Consider the following 20,879-nt stretch of genomic DNA (forward strand, 5'->3'; position numbering starts at 1 on the left):
TGCCTCAAAAGATTGTTTTTCTGCTCGTTGGTGCACTGTAGCAGTGAACTGAAAGGGAACATTGACGTGTTTATGGGGTACATTACTGGTGAGCACACGTCTATGACTCTACAACATTATCGTACAGTACAGGTGGGGAAGGGTCTGTCACTGTATAACACTGGGCACAGTACAGGTGAGGAAAGGTCTGTCACTGTATAACGGCACAGTACAGGTGGGGCAGGGTCTGTCACTGTATAACACTGGGTACAGTACAGGTGGGGAAGGGTCTGTCACTGTATAATACTGGGCACAGTACAGGTGGGGCAGGGTCTGTCACTGTATAACACTGGGTACAGTACAGGTGGGGAAGGGTCTGTCACTGCATAACACTGGGCACAGTACAGGTGGGGAAGTGTCTGTCACTATATAATGTGGCAAGTGTCTAGGGACATTTGCGTGGAGTTACATAGAAAACCTACAGCACATCTTCAATCCCTAACTGCTGCAGTCCAAGGTTTCCACCTACTTCAAAAGGGTATCAATCTTATTGGTGCCCAAGTAGAGCAGGGTGTGCTGCCTCAACGACTAACACCAGTTGCACTCACACCTACTGTGATGAAATGCTTTGAAGTTGATCATGGCAAAAATTAACTCCAGCCCAAGCAAGGACCTGGAGCCACCTCAAATTGCCTACCATCACAATAGGTCTACAGTGGAGCAATCTCACTGGCTTTCCACTCGACCTTGGACGACTTGGACATCAGCAAGACTTATTTCAGGCTGCTGTTCATTGATTTCACCTCTGTTTTAAACACCATATTTCCCCCAGAACTAATCAACAAGCTTCAAAACCTGGGATTCTGTATCTTCCCATGCAACTGTACCCTTGACTTCCTTACTGGGAGACTAGTCAGTGTGGATCAAAAATAACATCTCTTTCTTGCTGACAATCAATACTAGTGCACCTCAAGAATGCACACTTAGTCCACTGCTCTACTCTGTCTACACCCATGACTGTGTGGCTAAGCACAGCACAAACGCCATCTATAAATTTGACAATGACACAACTATTTTTGAGAGAATCTAAAGGCAATGAAGAGGAGGCGTACAGGAGTGAGAAAGATCAGCTGGTTGAATGATGTCACAACATCAACCTTGCACTCAATGCCTGTCAGAATAACAACCTGATTTTGGACCAGTAAGGGGAAGATGTGGGGACACACACCAGTCCTCATCAAGAGGTCAGCAATGGAAAGGGTGAGCAGCTTCAAATTCTTGGGAGTCAACATCTCTGAAGATCTATCCTGGGCCCAACATATTGATGTGATTACAAATAAGGCAGTGGATATACTTCATTGAGAATTTAAGGAAATTTGGTATGCCGCTGAAGACACCACCAAAGCATTCTAACTGGTTGGATCATCGTCTTGCATGGATGATCTATAGCACAGGATCAAGAAGTTGCAGAGGGTTGTTGACTCAGGGGCACTTGTATGGGCACTAGTTTCCCCACCATCGAAGACATCTTTAAAAGATGATGCCTCAAAAAGGTGGCATCCATCACTAACAACACTCATCACCCAGTACATGCTCTCTTCTCATTACTATCTTCAGAAGGGAGGTAAAGGAGCTTGAAGAGACACACTCAAAGTTTCTTCACCTCTGCCATCAGAATAGTACACACGAGCATTCCCTCACTATACTCGTTTCCACAGATGCTGACTGTCTGCTGAATTCCTCTGGCATTTTGTGTATGCTGCTTGGATTTCCAGCATTTGCAGATTTTTACTATTTTTGCTCTCTTTTTGAACCACTTATTTAATTTTTATATACACATTGCCTCTAAAAATATTGGAAATTTTCGTGTTCTCTTGTTTTACAACATTGAATCACAGTGGATTTAATTTGGCTTTTTTGACACTGATTAACAGAAAAAGAGTCTTTCATGTCAAAATGAAAACAGATCTCCACAAGGTGATCTAAATTATTTACAAATATAAAACACAAAATAATTGATTACACAAGTATTCATCGCTTTTAGTATGATACACTAAATCATCACTGGTGCAGCCAATTGGTTTTAGAAGTCATATTATTAGTTAAATAGAGATCTGTTTTTGGAGACCTATGTGTAGTCAAGGTGTTTCAATTGATTGTAGTAAAAATACAACTGTATCTGGAAGGTCCAACTGCTGGTGAGTCAGTATCCTGGTAAAAACTACACCATGAAGACAAAAGACCACTCCAAACGACCCCGTGTAAAGTTCAAAGTGGAAACAGATATCCATAAAGTGATAATTGTGAAAAGCACAAGTCAGGAGATGAATACAAGAAATTTTCCAAGTTACTGACTCTCCCTTGGAGTACAGTTATGTCAATCATCAAGAAATGGAAAGAATATGGCACAGTTGTAAAACTGCCTAGAACAGGCTGTCCTCAAAAACTGACTGACTGCAAGAAGGTGACTAGTGAGGGAGGCCACCAAGAGACCTATGACAACTCTGGAGGAGTTACAAGCTTCCGTGGCTGAGATGGAAGAAACTGCGCATATAACTCACCAGTTGCAGAAGAGTAAGATGGAAGAGGAGGATTCTAGGTCTAGGCCTACAGACAATGATGAAGGTTAATGATAGGTTAATGATGAAGAATTACAATCTCCTGAGTCATTACACTGCACTAGTGCATCAATGGACACAAAAAAAGTCCTTTTTTTTACAATGGGAGAGTGGCAAAGAGAAAGCCACTGTTGAAAACAAACTTACATGAAATCTCGACTAGAGTTTGCCATAAAGCATGTGGGAGACTCTGAAGTCAGCTGGAAGAAGGTTCAATGGCAGAATTTCTCAACTGGGATTCCATAAGACTGTGATTAATAAAAAACATTGTCTTTTCAACCTCGTGCAATGCACAATGCTAGCACTTGCAGAGGTGGGCAGTGACAGAGCTATCACTTTCAGCCCGTAATGGGAGTGCGCAGTTGGACCATGCTTATTTGGTTGAGTCTGTTCTCAGTTTTTGACACAAGATAGGGGAGGCCATTGATAATTGGTGAGTGCTGTACTGCACGGAGGGGAGGACTGTGGGCTGATGAGCATGAAGTGGGCTATCCGAGCATTAAATGGACTCGCCCAACATGGGGTGTGACACAAGCTAGTCCCTCCTGAATTACCTCCCCCAACTTCTCCTTAAACGTCGCCAACTGACTGATGGGAATGAACATGCTTCCAGTGTTGCAGAAAATTGGAGGGAAATTTTCATTCTAAAAACTGTACAGTGTAGCAATTTTTGAAGAGGAGGATTCCAGGTCTAGACCTACGGACGATGATGAAGGTTAATGATAGGTTAATGATGAAGAATTACAATCTTCAGAGTCATTTCACTGCACTAGTCCAACAATGGACACAAAAAAAGCCAATTTTTATAACGAAAGCTATTTATCAATGGGTTTTACATGAACTGGTGATCCAAGTTGTCCTTTTCCATTGTGCCTAGTCTGTGGCAAACAAATTAAAAATGTAGCAATGGCTCCAGCAAAATTGAAAAGACACTAAACTACAAATCACAACCATATGCTATGTAAAAGTGCTGATTATTTTAAACGGCCATTGGAATCTCAAAATAAACAGATTAAAGCTCTTGAAAATAAAGTCACAGTCACTAAAAAGATTCGGGAAGCAAGTTATTTAGTACCTTTAAGACCAGTTCACTCAAGAATGTTAAAAAGAAACTGTGAAAACCTGGACAGAGCACACCAATCTCCTACTACATCGAGATAACCGGTGGCTTAGCAGATAAGTGTTTGAGCTGAAAGGTGAATTGCAGGAGTACTTTAAAGATGGAGGTGAAGAATGGCTGCAGAAACTAGCCTACCTAATACACATTTTCATCATATGAACTAGTTGAACAAGTCTCTGCAATGCCCTGGAGTAAATGTTTTGATGTTAAGTGACAAGATTCTTGTATTTAAAAGTAAACTGATTCTTTTAAAAATATCATGTTGCACAAGCATCTTGAAATGTTTCCACTGGTGCTTGGCCTTGAGAGTGAGGAAGAATGGGGTGGGGGGAAGAAGAGAAATACCTTTATAGGCACTGTATTTCTAATTGCAATTTATAGTAATTTTTTAAATCATGCACTGTTGTACTGCTGCCACAGAACAAAAAGTTTCATGACATATGTCAGTGATAATCAATCATCATGGACCCCACCATCCAATCCATGCTCTCTTCTCACTGCTGTCATCAGGAAGGAGGTACAGGAGCCTCAAGTTCCACTTTACCAAGTTCAGGAACAGTTATTATCCCTCAACCATAAGTCTCCTGAACCAGAAGGAATAATATCACTCACCCCAGCACTGAACTAATTTCATAATCTATGGACTCACTCTTAAGGACTCCACAACTTGTGTGTTCTTCATATTTATTGCTTATTTATATATTATTATTATTATTATTTTTACATTTGCACAGCTTGTTGTCTTTTGCCTATTGGTTGTTTGTCTGTTTCTGTCATGTATGTTTTCATTGAATCTACTGTGTTTCTTTGTACTCACTGTGAATGCCTGCAAGAAAATGAATCACAGGGTACTATATGGTGTCATATATATATATTTTTTGAATAAACCTGATTCAGATTGTTTTTTATCCTATCAAAATATTTACAAATGCTAGAATGCTTCAATTACATCATCACTTAATTCTCTGAACTCAAGGGAATTCAAGCCTAGTAAGTGCAATCCTACAGTGTTTCTTCAAATCCTCTCCTGTTCCATTTGATAATTTTTTTTGTCTATCCAGAAGTGTAAGGCTCCAGAAAGATGTATGATCTTGTGTGCAACAGAACATTGTTGTCGAAAACAATATTTCTACTTAAATAATTCTATTTAAACTCTCAATTTGAAGGTTACACATTTTATTTAATTGAAATCACTTAATTATTCCATAGTTTAGTACAAAAAAAATAGTAAATTATGCAAAAATAGTCAGACTCCCTTTATATATCTGACTTGAAAAATATATTGAAAATACACCAATCAGAAATAAACAAGAATGCATATCAAATAATATCTGTCCAGATGATTCTTCGTTGCCAAGATCTAAAAGGATTCAAAATGATCCAGAGCCAAGATTTATTGTTTAAACATATGCTTTCAAGTGTGAGTTCTCTTTATAAAGAGAACTTAGTGAAAACAAAATTAAAAATTCAGGACCTGATTTTACTGGAAATTACAATATTGAAATGGATATTTTATGCATATGGTTTTGACTAAAAATACAAAAAGTGTTTGCATTAGTAACATATCCGAAGTATTGCTTTCTTTATGGATCAAGATAATAAACTAGTAATACACCCATTGACTATAATTGCCTATCATCAATGCACTTCACACAATTAGATTTACTATGTACATATATGCAGTTTTTATGACTAGGACATAAAGCCATAAATTTCATTAGACTTGCATCACACCTTCAGAGTCAGGACCTTGCAAGAACCTAAACAAACTGAGATTAGTGTCCAATAGGAATAGACATACATGCAAGTGCAATAGATACAGACTTCGTGCGACAATGAAAAGACCAGCTTATTACATATGCTCTGTGGACTCACAATAAAGATAATAAAATAACCTTCGTTCTTGCAAAAACACTCTCAGAACCAAAGCTTGAGCAATTACTTGGTCCCTGGATACACTGACCTAAATCTTTAATCAGTAGCACGGTGATGCTGCTCACTAATGACATTGTTGAAACCTCCCAAAATAGGTTAAGCAGGTTATGTGGTATGCTTTTCCCTACTATAAGCCAATTTGCAATGAGGTGGGTTCTGCAAGAGATACGTGAACTCCCAGAAAGAGTCCAAATGTTAAAGACTGAATGGAAAATCTGAATGAAGAATTCACATGGACAACAAAGAAACAAAAAACACTAATTTTACCAAAAACATTTTACAGAAAATTAAAACAGACATTAGGATGGAGATATGTGTGTGTGTGTGTGTGTGTGTGTGTGTGTGTGTGTGTGTGTGTGTGTGTGTGTGTGTGTGAAGCAATAAAATGGTAAAAAAAAAATCAGACATTAAATTTTTCAAGACTATGGAATTCCAAAACAAGTATTCCTTAGTCTACCTTCTGAATTCCATCCAGTGAGTATAGTCAAGCCAACTCAATTTGTCCTCATAGGCTCACCCCTCATCTCTGCAATCAACTTGGTGAACTTCCTCTGTACGGCCTCCAAGGCCAACAAGTATATCTTTCCTCAGGTGATAACACCAGAAATGCATTCAGTACACCAGGTGCAGTCTCATTGGTACGAAGTACAGTTGCATTTAGTACGCCAGATGCAGTCTCACTGGTACCAAGTAAAGTTGCATTTAGTACACCAGGTGCAGTCTCACTGGTACCATGTACAGTTGCAGCATAACCTCCCTGTTTTTAAATTGAATCACTCTTGCAATAAAGGCCAACATTCTATTTAACTTCTTGACAACCTGCTGCACCTGGAAACCAACCTTTTGTGACTCATACAGAAAAATTCCCAATTCCCTCTGTACCATATGTGCAATATTTCACCATTTAAATAATAATCTGATCTTCTGCTTTTTCTTCCAAAGTAGATGATCTCGCATTTTCAATCTCGCAACCCAATTTCCCTCGGGATCAATAAAATATATCTATCTATCTATCTGTTTAGCAACATTGTACTCCATGTGCTAGACCTTTGCCCACTCACTTAAACGATCTCTATCTCTCTGCAGACTCTCCACATATCTGCAAATTGCTTTTCTTCTCAATTTAGTATCATCAACAAACTTAGATATGTTATACTTGGTCCCCTCTTCCAAATCATTAACGTATACTGTGAAAAGTTACAAGCACAGCACCAACCCCTACTGCGCTCCGCTCTCCACTGATTGCTAACCAAAGAAACATCCATTTATCTCAGCTCCCTGTCTTCTACTGACTAACTAATAACTAACACCTAACCCCCAATTCCATGCATTCTTATTTTATGGACATATCTTTTTTGAGGCCTCTTACTGAACACCTTCTGGAAAGTAACATAGAAACAGCTGATGGTTAAGTATATAAGTTCATGGCTCCATTTGTCTAAGTAGCCCGGTTCCGGGGCGTAGATCTGGGCGATGAATATGGAGATCCTGGGCTGCCCAGACATCAAGATCCCCCTCTTGGCCTCGCGGATGTGGTCCAAAGGAATGCAAATCAGTACATTTGGCATCAGCTTGGCTGCAGGAGCTGCCGGGAGGTGACATGATATGTCATCCAACCACCTTAGGGGCTCCACTCCAGATTTGTGTAGGGTTTACCCTTAGCCTTCTCTTTTCCCGAAGATACCCACAAGGTAGTGGGATCCGTAACCCTGGATAGGGGCCCATACCGGGTACTGGCAGCCGGAGCCAGCTGAGCCCAGGATTCGTGTAAGGCAGGGTCGTCACGCCCTGTAGTAGTAACATATTGAGCCACTACCCACTACCCATATAAACATAGTATAAATTAAGTATATAAACATAGTATGAAAATGTTGATATTTAAGCTATGACACAGACTTGGTGTTGTGTTAACCTGAAGACAACCTGTGAGAGGAGCAGGACAATTCTGGATGTTTGCATTTAGTTGTAAATATGCACCTATCAGAAGTAGCTGTCAGGTTTACAGTAATTATAGTGAACTTCAACTGCAAATTCTGTACTAAATCCTAAACTATTGGTATTGGTATCATATTGTCATGTACAGAGATGAAAAGCTTTTGATATTTGAATGCTTACTGCTCAAATTTGTTCAAGATTGTAGAGTCCCACTGATTAATTTTATAAGAAAAGCACTAAATGCAACTCTTTCATTTGATGCAGTTTGCATAATATCTAATTATTAATAACAGATTATCTAATGAATCCCAAAAATAGTCATATGAAGGATGCAGTGGATCCAACCTAAAAAATACCTCATGCTGATGGTCTTCTGCAAACAACCACTAAATTTGGCTTTCTCCTTATGATTATGTATAGATGGTGATTAACAACTTAGGTCCTTATTTCCTCTGGCCCAGTCAAAATCACATACATAGCTGATTGTGGACTTCAGGAAGGGTAAGACGAAAGAACACATACAAATCCTCAGAGGAATCAGAAGTGGAGACAGTGAGCAGCTTCAAGTTCCTGGATGTCAAGATCTCTGAGGATCCAACCTGGTCCCAACATAAAGAAGGCAACATGGCGGCTATACTTTATTAAGAGTTTGAAGAGTTTTGGCATGTCAACAAATACACTCAAAAACTTCTATAGTTGTACTGTGGAGAGGATTCTGACAGGCTGCATCACTGTCTGGTATGGGTGGGGTGGGGCGGGGGGGGGGGGGTAGGGCTACTGCACAGGACCAAAATACAGAAGCCTGAAGGCCCACACTCAGCGATACAGGAACAGCTTCTTCGCCTCTGCCATCTGGTTCCTAAATGGACATTGAAGCTTTGGACACTACCTCACATTTTTTCTAATATACAGTGTTTCTGTTTTTGCATACTTTTTAAAAATCTATTCAATATATGTAATTGATTTACTTGTTCATTTATTATGTTTTATTTTATTTATTATTATTTTTTTCTCTCGTGCTAGATTATGTATTGCATTGAACTGCTGCTGCTAAGTTAACAAATTTCACGTCACATGCCGGTGATTATAAACCTGATTCTGATTCCCTCCATGTTTTTTTAATTTGTAAAGGATCTCCTTACTATTCTTTGTCTCCATTCAATCCTTGAGACTGCCCTTCCCTAATCATTCTTCTTTGGTTAACTAGATACCATCACAAATCACTTCTAGTTTCTATGTATTTCCTTCTCTTTTTACTGTTATGTTTTGTAACTCCAGAAACTAATCAAAAGAAAAACACAGGAGCCTGAATGCTTGTCTACTTAGTATCTCTTACCTTCCTCCCCCCTTTAGGGAGGTGCTCAAATATGTCCTATTCAATTCACTTTCAGAAATGACTGAAATTATTTTGCAACAAACTGTGGTCCACTGTCACTGACAAAGTGCTCTGGAACACAAGTCCCTGAGAAGAGCCTTTGCAACACATCAAGCGTGCGAGGCTGTACTGGAGGATATTGGGAACGCTTCTGGCCACTTTCCACTACGAAGAAATTTGTGCCCATGAATAGTTTGGCAAAATCCACATGAATCCCCTGCCAGAAGAATGCAATCCCAGGGAAGGAGAGATGTTGCTTTTAGCATCTTCTGAACATGCTGGCATCCCGATCAGTGCATGGCAAACTGCTCAATACCCAAATCTATCCCAGGCCACCAGACAAACCTTGGAGCCAACACTTTCATTTTGACCACACCTAGATGACTGGCATGTAGCTCGTCCAACGTTTTTGCTCTCAGTTTTGATCATACAGAAACTCTCAAACCCCACATAAAGGAACTCCCATCAAGGGCAAGTTCATCCCAGCGTTGGTACACATAGGGAGAAAATGGAATTTCGGCTGCACATTCTAGCCATTTTGGGTTGCTATGTAAATCTGAGACAGTGTGGGGTCTTTTCTGGTTTCCCTTTGGATCATCTCTGCTGTAACACAGAGATCTTCGATTTGCATTAGGAAGAATATGTCAAGAGAAGTGTCTTCTTTTGTAAATTTTGTAGGTACTTCCTTTTGCAAGGGTAAGCAGGACAATCTATTAGCATTTCCATGATTAGTTATCCTCATGAATTCAATCTTGTAATTGTGTTCTCCAAGACATTTGTGCTGATGCTGTCAATGGAACACCCTTCTGTGGATTCAAAATGGACACTAGTGGCTGATGAGCAGTCATGAGGGTAAACTCTTTCTCATAAAGGTACTGATTGAAATGTTTTACACTGCAAAGCAGACTTAAGGCCTCGCTGTCAATCTGTGTGTAATTTTTCTCTGCAGTGGAAAGGAAAGTGATGCAAAGACTATGGGCATTCATTTACATCACATAACATGCGACATGACTGCACTTGTACCACAAGGCAAGGCATCACAGACAAACTTCACTGGATGATATGGATCCTAATGTTAATGTACAGTGTCTGTTGTCACCATTTCCTTTCCTTTTTGGAAAGCCATCTCCATTGCTATTTCTTCCTGATCTGTAGTAATGAGTTCAAGGGGTGGAGCACGGTAGCCAGGTTTGACAGGAACCTGTTATAGAATTGACAAATCCTAAAAAGAACCACAACTATGACACATCTTTGGCCTGAGGGCAGCGGTCCCCAACCACTGGGCCGCAAGGCATGCGCTACCGGTCCGCAAGGAAACGATATGATTTGGCGATAGGAGTCAGCTGCACCCTTCCTCATTCCCTGTCACGCCCACTGTTGAGCTTGAACGCACGCGAGGTCATTACCCGCGCGTCATCCATGTCAGCGCGGGAAGGAGATTAACTCCTTGAGCTTGCAAATGACGGCGGGCTGAAAAGTATGTTTGACATAACATCTCTGCCGGCATTCTAGATCAAAGTCAAGGCTAAATATCCTGAGATGGTCAGGAAAGCACTGAAAACGTTGCTTCCATTTCCAACATATATCTGCAATGAATGCAATGAAAACTAAATTGCGGAATAGACTGGACATAAGGAACTCCCTTCGAGTATCGCTGTCTCCCATCACCCCTCGATGGGAACGACTTGTTGCAGGAAAATAAGCCCAGGGCTCTCACTGATTCAGCGATATTGGTGCATTGCAATGATCTTATATGTTCACACGAGGAAAATATGCGCTGTGTGTTTGATATCCAAACGTTACTTAAAATGTTATGATGCTATTATAAGTGACTTATATAACCATGTAACAATTACGGCATGGAAACAGGTGATCTCGCCCCTTCTAGTCTGTGCCGAACGCTACTTTCACCTAGTCCCACCGACCTGCACTCAGCCCATAACCCTCCATTCCTTTCCTGTCCATATGCCCATCCAATTTTTCTTTAAATGATAATATCGAACTTGCCTCTACCACTTCTACTGGAAGTTCGTTCAACACTTCAAGCTCCCCTGTCCTCCCCTGATATTTGTCTTATCGCTATATTCATGCGAGGAAAATATGCGCTGTGTGTTTAATATTAAATTCGTTAAACCCTTTTAGAAACAAAATTGAGTGTATTAGCCACTTATCACCTATATTCCAGTCGTGATTAACACACCCCGCCGCCGCCGCCAACAGAATCGGCAAAAGCAATTTTTAAGAAATCGGCACGTAAACGCATGCACAAGTTATGCATGCGCACTGGTGCCCGCGCAAGGCTTCATGGTCATTGTAGTCTTTCTCGGGGTAAACGCAACGTATTTGACTGCTACTCTGGTACGTTGGCAACCCTCCCGCCCCTCCGGTCGGCCGGTCCGCAAGAATATTGTCAATATGATACCGGTCCGCAGTACGAAAAAGGTTGGGGACCCCTGCCCAAGGGAATTCACCTCTGCTTGAATTTTCTTAGCACACTCGTGTAATTTTTGTGTGTCAATGGTGTGAACCCCAGTAAGTAATGCTTGGTTTAAAGAATTCACATGTTATGTCTTGCTCTAAGCCCATAATCTTCTAATGTTTTTAACACTGTCCCAAGATCTTAGAGATGTTCCTTGTCATCTTTACTAGTAACAATGATGTCACCCAGGTAACACTGAGTACTTGGAAAAAAGCTTTGTACCACCTGGTCCGTAGCTTTTTGCCAGAGTGCAGGTGCATATGCTACTCCAAAAATAAGCCTATTATAGCGATCATGCCCTTTGTGAGTGCTTATGGTGAGAATCACTGGACTCTTCTTCCATCTCCAGCTGAAGGTACATCTCATCCAAGTCCGCTTTGGTGAAGTGCATCCCTCCAGAAAGGTTTGCAAAGATATCCTCTATCCTGGCCAAAGGGCAGTGATCTACAGTACTTCCAGTACTGGGTTAATGGCAACCTTAAAATCACCACAAATCCTGACAGACCCATTTTTTTCCTGGCTACTAGCACCACTAATGTTGCCTATGGGCTCCACTCAACCTTGGAAAGAATTCCTTCGACCTCCATAAAATCTAGCTTACTGGCTACTTTATCATAGATTGTATAAGGAATAGGAAGAGGCTTTGTTAAACGTGGGTGTGGCATTTTAATTTAACTCCATTTTACTCTTGGTATGTTTGAGTTTTCCAATGTCATCTTTGAACATTGCTGTGGCATCACTCAGTACCATTGTTCATTTGCTTTCAATTGACTGTTTTCAGGGGATGTGGCAAATGTTGGATAAATCTCCATTCAGGTTGTAGTTCCCTCAGCCAAGTGCAGCTCCACAATGCTGGTCCTGCTGTTTTTACCACCTACAAGTCTAATGTGGCTTGTTGGTTGTTGTATTTCACTGTTACAAATGTCATTTCTACAGCAAAGATCTTTTCTCCAGCTTATGTTCCTAGTTGGATATCTGCAGGCTTCAGTTCAGTATCTTTGAAATACCGTTCAAACTCATTTTGTGAAATGACTGAAACAGCTGAGTCAGTGTCCAATTCCATTTTAATTAATTTGCAATTTACTTCTGGTGTAAGCCATATTGATCATCTCCTGCTAGCTTTCACAATTTAAATCTCAAAGCTACCCAGTTCGGTGTCAATCTCATCATTACCAGATTTTTCATCAACAACTTGCAGATTAATGCTCTTTTTGAAACTCCAACTTGACTTTTTAAATCTTTTTCTCTTCCCTGTGCAGTCATTTATTTTTGTACACCCGACATACTCTTTTTATATTTCCTACTTTGTTGCATTTTCTGCAAGTTTTCACTTTAAACCTGCTTTGGTCTAGTGCATGTGAGCTCTTCCACTCATTGCACTCAGCAACACTAACACTTGTTTTCATCAGCTATTTCATCTGCTTAAAAATACCAAATTCGTTCAGCAGACATCATCCAGTTATTTCTTGTGCAATTGAATGAGCCTATCTTTCCGATGTAGCCAGACAGTTCTAGTTTTTGTTTTATTATCACCCAGTACTTACTGTTTATGAACCTATGCCCATACTCATTGCTTGCTAATTTCATTCATTATTTTGTCTTTTTAGACTATAACCTGAATGCTTATTTCCCCTTCCGAAGAAAAATGTGCTGCACATCAACAGGTAGGTAGTTACCTTGGGTTTGTTTCAAAACTTCCTTGTTAACACTGTTAAGTTTTGTAACTCAAGAAACTAATTGAAAGAAAAACATAGGAGCCGGGATACTTATCTACTTAGTTTTTCTTTCTTTTTTCTACTAGTGAGACGCTCACACATGCGGTGGTGGCAAACGACGTACATCATTCACGTACTTCTTATATATTACCCATAATGAATTATGTGAACAAATAATGCTTAATCTAACAATATATTTCCATAATACTCAAATATTACAGAAAGATTGAATACACTACACATACTGATTACAACACAGTGGGTGGCCATTCACGCCAAAAATAATTATTCCAACTCACAGGACTGCAATCTCAACAGTTCAATTCCCCTGGAAATAGATTGCGGTTTTGTGAATATACTCAGTAGGTTCTGCTTATTTTGCAAGGTGCTTCTCTATATTGACTCAAATTCTGTGCTCTTGAAAAGCCCAATTTGTAGACGCAAGCACCATACTGCTATCTGCATGAGGATTTAATACAGTCAACAGCTGTAGTCATAAACTGCAATACGGAAACAGACACACCCAGGCATCTCTACATCATTTCTAGAAACAGACCCTACCCATTGTCCATGGAATTTACATTCTGGATCTATCATTTTCTAAGTTTATAAAATATTTTTGTGTTTCCTTTGAAATTACCTAGCTTTTAATCCTTCATGAAACCCTCTTCAATTTTCTTATGTACTCTGCATTTGACTTGATTTTCATAAGAATTCTACTCCTGATAGCTCTTCCAACATTCTTTTCCTATTTTAATTTAAAGTTAAATTTTTTCATTATCTTGGGAGCATCAAATTTGGATGTCTCTTAATTCAACTTCATAGGGAGTGTTCTTAGGCAATGTTTCAAGTCAAACATTACAAAATTTCTCTTAAAATCATCTAAATGCATTCTCCACTTCAGTTTTCTAGTTGGATATTTTTATCTTTGGTTTTTCATTGTCATGGGTCTATAACATAACGTTTAAAGACTGATCTGATCATTTTCATCATATGTTATTGCATTAAAATGGACCACTTTGTCCTACACCTTAATCTTCAAAAACTAGATCCAGTATTGCTCTGTTCTAGAAATGAGCATTGAAATTCCCTGGAAACACTTTATTTTCCTTTACCTTTTATCATCTTCTCCAGCTCCAACTACAAATTCTTAACTCAAGACCATTTCTGCCTCCAGTCTATATGTATTTGGACAAATTAAGTGCCCCTTTCCTAAGTTCCATTGTTTTCACATTTCTTCAAAATCTGCATTTAACATCTCCCAAAGTAGCAGCTCTTTTTCTATGCTTTAAAAATGGTTACATATGAAATCATTTGGAGAGAACAGATATACTTACTTCTTGGTTTATCTGTTGTGACAGATTCAATGAAGTCCTGTGGAGTCATAAAGAGCTGCCCTTCATATTCCAGCGATGTAAAGAGTCTAAATCTTTGTTCCTGGGAAGAAACATATAGTTCTACATCTTCAAAGTCAATTTCTTCTATTGTATTCTGAAAGATACAAAATTAAATGCTGGTCTTATGTTTTTGAATACTGACATTTATATTTATGTAGTAGCAACTCATAATGTATTAAGTCACTTAGATGTGAAATTTCATGGCACTCTATTCAATTCAATTTGATCATAATGTTTCTTAATAAATGAAACAGAAAAAATTTAAAAGCACACTGTCATTTCAAAACCCACATAATCCTCAATGTTGTGTAACAACTTATGATTAATAGAAAACAGTTGAAGTTTAATAAAACAAACGTGATTTCACTTTGCACCATTCACCATGTAGAGAGTGTTAATCCAGTGTTGTGGCCTAATTTCAAAGGATTTAGCTAGTTGATCTGGGAGGAGTGAACTCTTTTCCCTGTCCATTTTTAGTCACAGTGCCAATGACCAGCAATTTCCAACTGAAATACCAAAGTCTGAGATGAGCTGGATGTCTATTACCACTGCATCTGGCTCTGCTGCTGTACACACCACATAAATAGGACTTGACAATTAAAAGACTGAATAATTATCTATTTATTTTACAAGTTGGAAAAAGACAATGACACTTATGACTTTCATATTGATTACCAAAACATACAATATCTAAGCATGCATTATTTTTGCATGTCTGTATTTGCCATCCTAGTTTAATTTTTTATGCTTTTTAAGAAATGCACTACACAAATTTTATCAAAAAACTAATATTAGAATCAATATTTTTCATCTTAAGTACATCTCACATACGTATGTCATCAGATAAAAAATTAATGAATCACTTGGTTGCTCTTTCAAGACAATGAGTATAAAAGAACTACAGTGATTTACTATTACTGAGAATTAGTGTTTGAAAAGAGGACTACATATCAAGTTTTTTTTAAGATGCATTCATTTAATTTAAACTTATTGCAAGTTGTACAGTAACAATAGCTCACATATTGGAGAACAATTAACCTTTCTCATGTTAATGGTATCACATTGCATGATATCCAGTAGCTGCAATTTTAACAGGCAACTATGCAGCATTAGTAATGATAATTGGTGTAAATGACATTCATAATCAAAATAAACAACTAAACTAAGGCAATAAACCCTAATATTAATTACTTGTCTCTCTCCAGTATGGCCTAACCTGACTACTCCCACATTAATTTTGTTTTTTTTTTAATTAAGATAATTGTCATGCAAAGTTATGGACATCTTAAATAGGTGAGGGGGGCCACTGGTCTCATCTTACATGTATAGATTCACCTCTAATTTTTAATTGTTTCTACAGAACAACTGAATGACCTTTCCCTGCTTGTTGACAGGCTTTGTCATTTTTTTGCATTCAGATCTCATATTATTGCCCGTCTCATAAACAAAACTCAATTACTTTATCTCTATTCTACTGTTTTCTCCAAAGTCTTGAATAAGACCATAAGAGCACCATAAGACACAGGAGCAGAATTAAGCTATTTGGTTCATAGAGTATGTTCCACCATTTTATTATAGCTGATTTATTATCCCTCTCAACCCTGCATTCTCCCCATAACTTTAACGCCCTTACTGATCAAGGACCTATCAATCACATTAAATATATTCAGAGAGCGGGTGTGGTGGGGGGTGGGGGGAAGGGACAAGGGGCGTGGCAGAGAGTGGTGGAGACCCTGAAGGAAAGAGGAACATCAAGAGTAATATGCGAGTATGGCATGCAACAGCCCTCCAACGCTTACAAAGCTCTCCTTTGCCCAGCTACTGGAAAATCAGATCACTCATTGATCCTGCTTTTGCCGACGTACAGGCAGAAGCTGAAACAAGAGGCGGACATAGTTAAAACTGTCCACTGTTGGTCCGACCAATCGGTCTCCATGCTGCAGGACTGCTTCAATGACGTCAACTGGAATGTCTTCCATGATGAGGATGTCTCCGAGTTCATGGATGGAGTCACGTGCTTCATCCAGAAGTGCATTGATGATGTTGTCCCCCAGAAGTCGGTCAGGGTCTTCCGGAACCTGAAACCCTGGACCAATAGTTCCGTGCGAGCAGCACTTACCACACAACCCAGAACTTATGCTGCCGGCAATCTGCAGGAGCTCAAGAAAAGCAGTTATGATCTGCACAAAGCTATCAAGGCTGCAAAACAACAATACAGAGACAAAATTGAGTCAAGATTCACAACGAATAGCACATGTGACTTGTGGCGAGGGTTGCATACCATTGCAGACTTCAAAGCCAAATGTACTGGTGCCACCAACATCGCGGCCTCTCTCCCAGATGAGCTCAATCGCTTTTACGCTTGGTTCGATGTTGCTAACTCTGAGCCTCCAAGGAAAGCCACTGCTACAACCTGCAACCTGGTCATCTTTGAAGCTGAGGTATGCAGATGTTTCCAACAAATGGATAGTCGCAAGGCTGCGGGACCAGACGGCATCCCAGGGCAAGTACTCAGGATGTGCACAGCACACATGGCAGGTGTGTTTGCAGACATTTTTAATCTCTTCCTCTCCCAGTGTAGAGTGCCCTCCTGCTTCACATCATCCACCATTGTCCAAAGTACAAGGTAACATGCCTAAACAACTGGCGTCCTGTCACACTCACCTCAATAATAAGCAAATGCTTTGACAGGCTGGTCGAGGACTACATCTGCAGCGTGCTACCACCCAAACTGGACCCCTTACAATTCACCTACCAACACAACCGATCAACAAACGACGCAATAGCCACTGCTCTACATACCGTTGGTACTGGACCCCAAGAAAGGGAGTTTGTGGAGTCCCTCCGAGATGGATTCTTAGAACAGCTTGTACTGGAGCCTACCAGAGAAAAGGCAGTTCTAGATTTAGTGTTGTGCAATGAACCGGATTTGATCAGGGACCTCGAGGTAAAGGAACCATTAGGAGATAGTGACCATAATATGATAAGCTTTAATCTACAAATTGAGAGGGAGAAGGGAAAATCATAAGTGTCAGTATTACAGTTGAACAAAGGGAACTATGGAGCTATGAGGGAGGAGCTGGCCAAAGTTCAATGGAACAATACCCTAGCAGGGATGACAGTGGAACAACAATGGCAGGTATTTCTGGGAATAATGCGGAAGGTGCAGGATCAGTTCATCCCAAAGAAGAAGAAAGATCCTAAGGGGAGTAAGGGGAGGCCGTAACTGACAAGAGAAGTAAAGAACAGTATAAAGATAAAAGAGAAGTATAACATAGCAAAGATGAGTGGGAACACACATCAAAGTTGCTGGTGAATGCAGCAGGCCAGGCAGCATCTCTAGGAAGAGGTACAGTCGACGTTTCGGGCCGAGACCCTTCGTCAGGACTAACTGAAAGAAGAGCTAGTAAGAGATTTGAAAGTGGGAGAGAGAGGGGGAGATCCAAAATGATAGGAGAAGACAGGAGGGGGAGGGATGAAGCTAAGAGCTGCACAGTTGATTGGCGAAAGGGATATGAGAGGATCATGGGACAGGAGGCCCAGGGGGAAAGAAAAGCAGAAGGGGGGAAAAACTCAGAGGATGGGCAAGGGGTATAGTGAGAGGGACAGAGGGAGAAAAAGCAGAGGGAGGGAGAGAGAGAGAGAGAAGGAAAAGAATGTGTGTATATAAATAAATAACGGATGGGGTACAAGGGGGAGGTGGGGCATTAGCGGAAGCTTGAGAAGTCAATGTTCATACCAGCAGGTTGGAGGCTACCCAGACGGAATATTAGGTGTTGTTCCTCCAACCTGAGTGTGGCTTCATCTTTACAGTAGAGGAGGCCGTGGATAGACATATCAGAATGAGAATGGGACATGGAATTAAAATGTGGGGCCACTGGGAGATCCTGCTTTCTCTGGCGGACAGAGTGTAGGTGTTCAGCGAAATGATCTCCCAGTCTGCATCGGGTCTTGCCAATATATAAAAGGCCACATCGGGAGCACCGGACGCAGTATATCACCCCAGCCTGCTCACAGGGGAAGTGTCGCCTCACCTGGAAGGACTGTCTGGGGCCCTGAATGGTGGTGAGGGAGGAAGTGTAAGGACATGTGTAGCACTTGTTCCGCTTACAAGGATAAGTGCCGGGAGAGAGATCGGTGGGGAGGGATGGGGGGTGGGGGGGGAACGAATGACAAGGCAGTCGCGTAGGGAGCAATCTCTGCAGAAAGCAGGGGGGGGAGGGAAAGATATCCCGTTGGAGGTGGCGGAAGTTACGGAGACTCGACTCCAGCCTTGAACTCCAGGCCGGGTCTTTATGTGCTGCTATTGTGACTCCCGTCTCCCCTTCCCCCACCACCACTCTGCAATCCCGTCTCCCTCAGATCCCACCGTCAGCTCCTGGGCCCTCAGAGGCTCCATCTTCCTCTCACCCCAACCCTCCCCTCTCCACTGACACCCCCAGCCTCCCCCTCCCCCCTCTGATCCCAGCTCTCATCTGTGCTGGGTCTTTACCATCTCCTCTGACCTTCAACTGTCTGGGGCAGAACGCCATGACTGAGTAAGGGCCTCATCTTTGTCCCCCTTCGCCCACATCTCAGCAAGTTCCGCGTACGCCATGACCTGGAACTCTTCTTCCGCCGACTCCGTCTCCGAGCCTACTTCTTCGGCAAGGACTCTCCCACCCCCACCGATGACCCCTTCTCCCATCTTCAACCCTCCTCCTCTTCATGGGCACCCAGCTCTGGTCTTCTGCCTGCTCTGGATCTCTTTATTGCTAACTGCCGATAGGACATCAACTGTTTCGACTTCACCGCACCTTGTTCCCATTCCAACCTTACTCCTTCCAAACGCTCTGCTCTCCACTCTCTCTGCACTAATCCTAACCTTACTGTAAAACCCGCCGATAACGGGGGTGCTGTTGTAGTCTGGCGCACTGACCTCTACCTTGCCGAGGCACAGCAACAACTCACGGATACCTCCTCTTATTTACCCGTCGATCGTGACCCCACAAAGGAGGACCAGGCCATTGTCTCCCACACCATCACTGACTTTATCCGCTCAGGGGATCTCCCATCCACTGCTACCAACCTTATAGTTCCCACACTCCGCACTTCCCGTTTCTACCTGCTGCCCAAGATCCACAAACCTGCCTGTCCTGGCAGACCTATTGTCTCAGCTTACTCCTGCCCCACCGAACTCATTTCTGCATACCTCGACATGGTTTTATTCCCCCTTGTTCAATCCCTTCCTACCTATGTTCGTGACACTTCTCACGCTCTTAAACTTTTCAATGATTTTAAGTTCCCTGGCCCCCACCGCTCTATTTTCACCATGGATGTCCAGTCCCTATATACTTCCATCCCCCATCAGGAAGGTCTCAAAGCTGCCGGACGATGCTGAGGATGTGCTATGAGTCTGCGGTGGCCAGTGCGATCATGTTTGCTGTTGTGTGCTGGGGCAGCAGGCTGAGGGTAGCAGACACCAACAGAATCAACAACTCATTCGTAAGGCTAGTGATGTCGTGGGGATGGAACTGCACTCTCTGACGGTGGTGTCTGAAAAGAGGATGCTGTCCAAGTTACATGCCATCCTGGACAATGTCTCCCATCCACTACATAATGTACTGGTTGGGCACAGGAGTACATTCAGCCAGAGACTCATTCCACCGAGATGCAACACATAGCGTCATAGGAAGTCATTCCTGCCTGTGACCATCAAACTTTACAACTCCTCCCTTGGAGGGACAGACACCCTGAGCCAATAGGCTGGTCCTGGACTTATTTCCTGGCATAATTTACATATTACTATTTATATGTTTATGGTTTTATTACTATCTAATTACTTATGGTGCAACTGTAACGAAAACCAATTTCCCCCGGGATCAATAAAGTATGACTATGACTATGACTACGACTAAAGCTCTCCGCTTCTTTTTGGATTCCAGACCTAACCAGTTCCCCACTACCATGACTCTGCTTCGTCTAGCGGAATTAGTCCTTACTCTTAATAATTTCTCCTTTGGTTCCTCCCACTTCCTCCAAACTAAAGGTGTAGCTATGGGCACCCGTATGGGTCCTAGCTATGCCTGCCTTTTTGTTGGCTTTGTGGAACAATCTATGTTCCAAACCTATTCTGGGATCTGTCCCCCACTTTTCCTTCGCTACATCGACGACTGCATTGGCGCTGCTTCCTGCACGCATGCTGAGCTCGTTGATTTCATCAACTTTGCCTCCAACTTTCACCCTGCCCTCAAGTTTACCTGGTCCATTTCCGACATCTCCCTCCCCTTTCTAGATCTTTCTGTCTCTATCTCTGGAGACAGCTTATCTACTGATGTCTACTATAA

General features: G+C 41.4%; 1 protein-coding gene across 4 annotated transcripts in view; it reads right to left on the reverse strand.

The window, feature by feature from the left end:
• micu3a (mitochondrial calcium uptake family, member 3a) overlaps nucleotides 1-20,879 on the reverse strand; it is a 178,723-nt gene that overhangs the window by 112,203 nt on the left and 45,641 nt on the right. For all 4 annotated transcript variants that reach the window (XR_011885347.1, XM_072252655.1, XM_072252656.1 and 1 more), the window contains exon 2: nucleotides 14,494-14,647. Coding sequence is in view for 3 of the 4 variants with exons in the window: in XM_072252655.1 (XP_072108756.1) it covers nucleotides 14,494-14,647 (154 nt within the window). In the remaining variant the exon portion in view is untranslated. The remainder of the gene's footprint in view (nucleotides 1-14,493; nucleotides 14,648-20,879) is intronic.

The sequence above is a fragment of the Mobula birostris genome, chromosome 3, assembly GCF_030028105.1.
Source record: "Mobula birostris isolate sMobBir1 chromosome 3, sMobBir1.hap1, whole genome shotgun sequence".
Lineage (NCBI taxonomy): Eukaryota > Metazoa > Chordata > Chondrichthyes > Myliobatiformes > Myliobatidae > Mobula > Mobula birostris.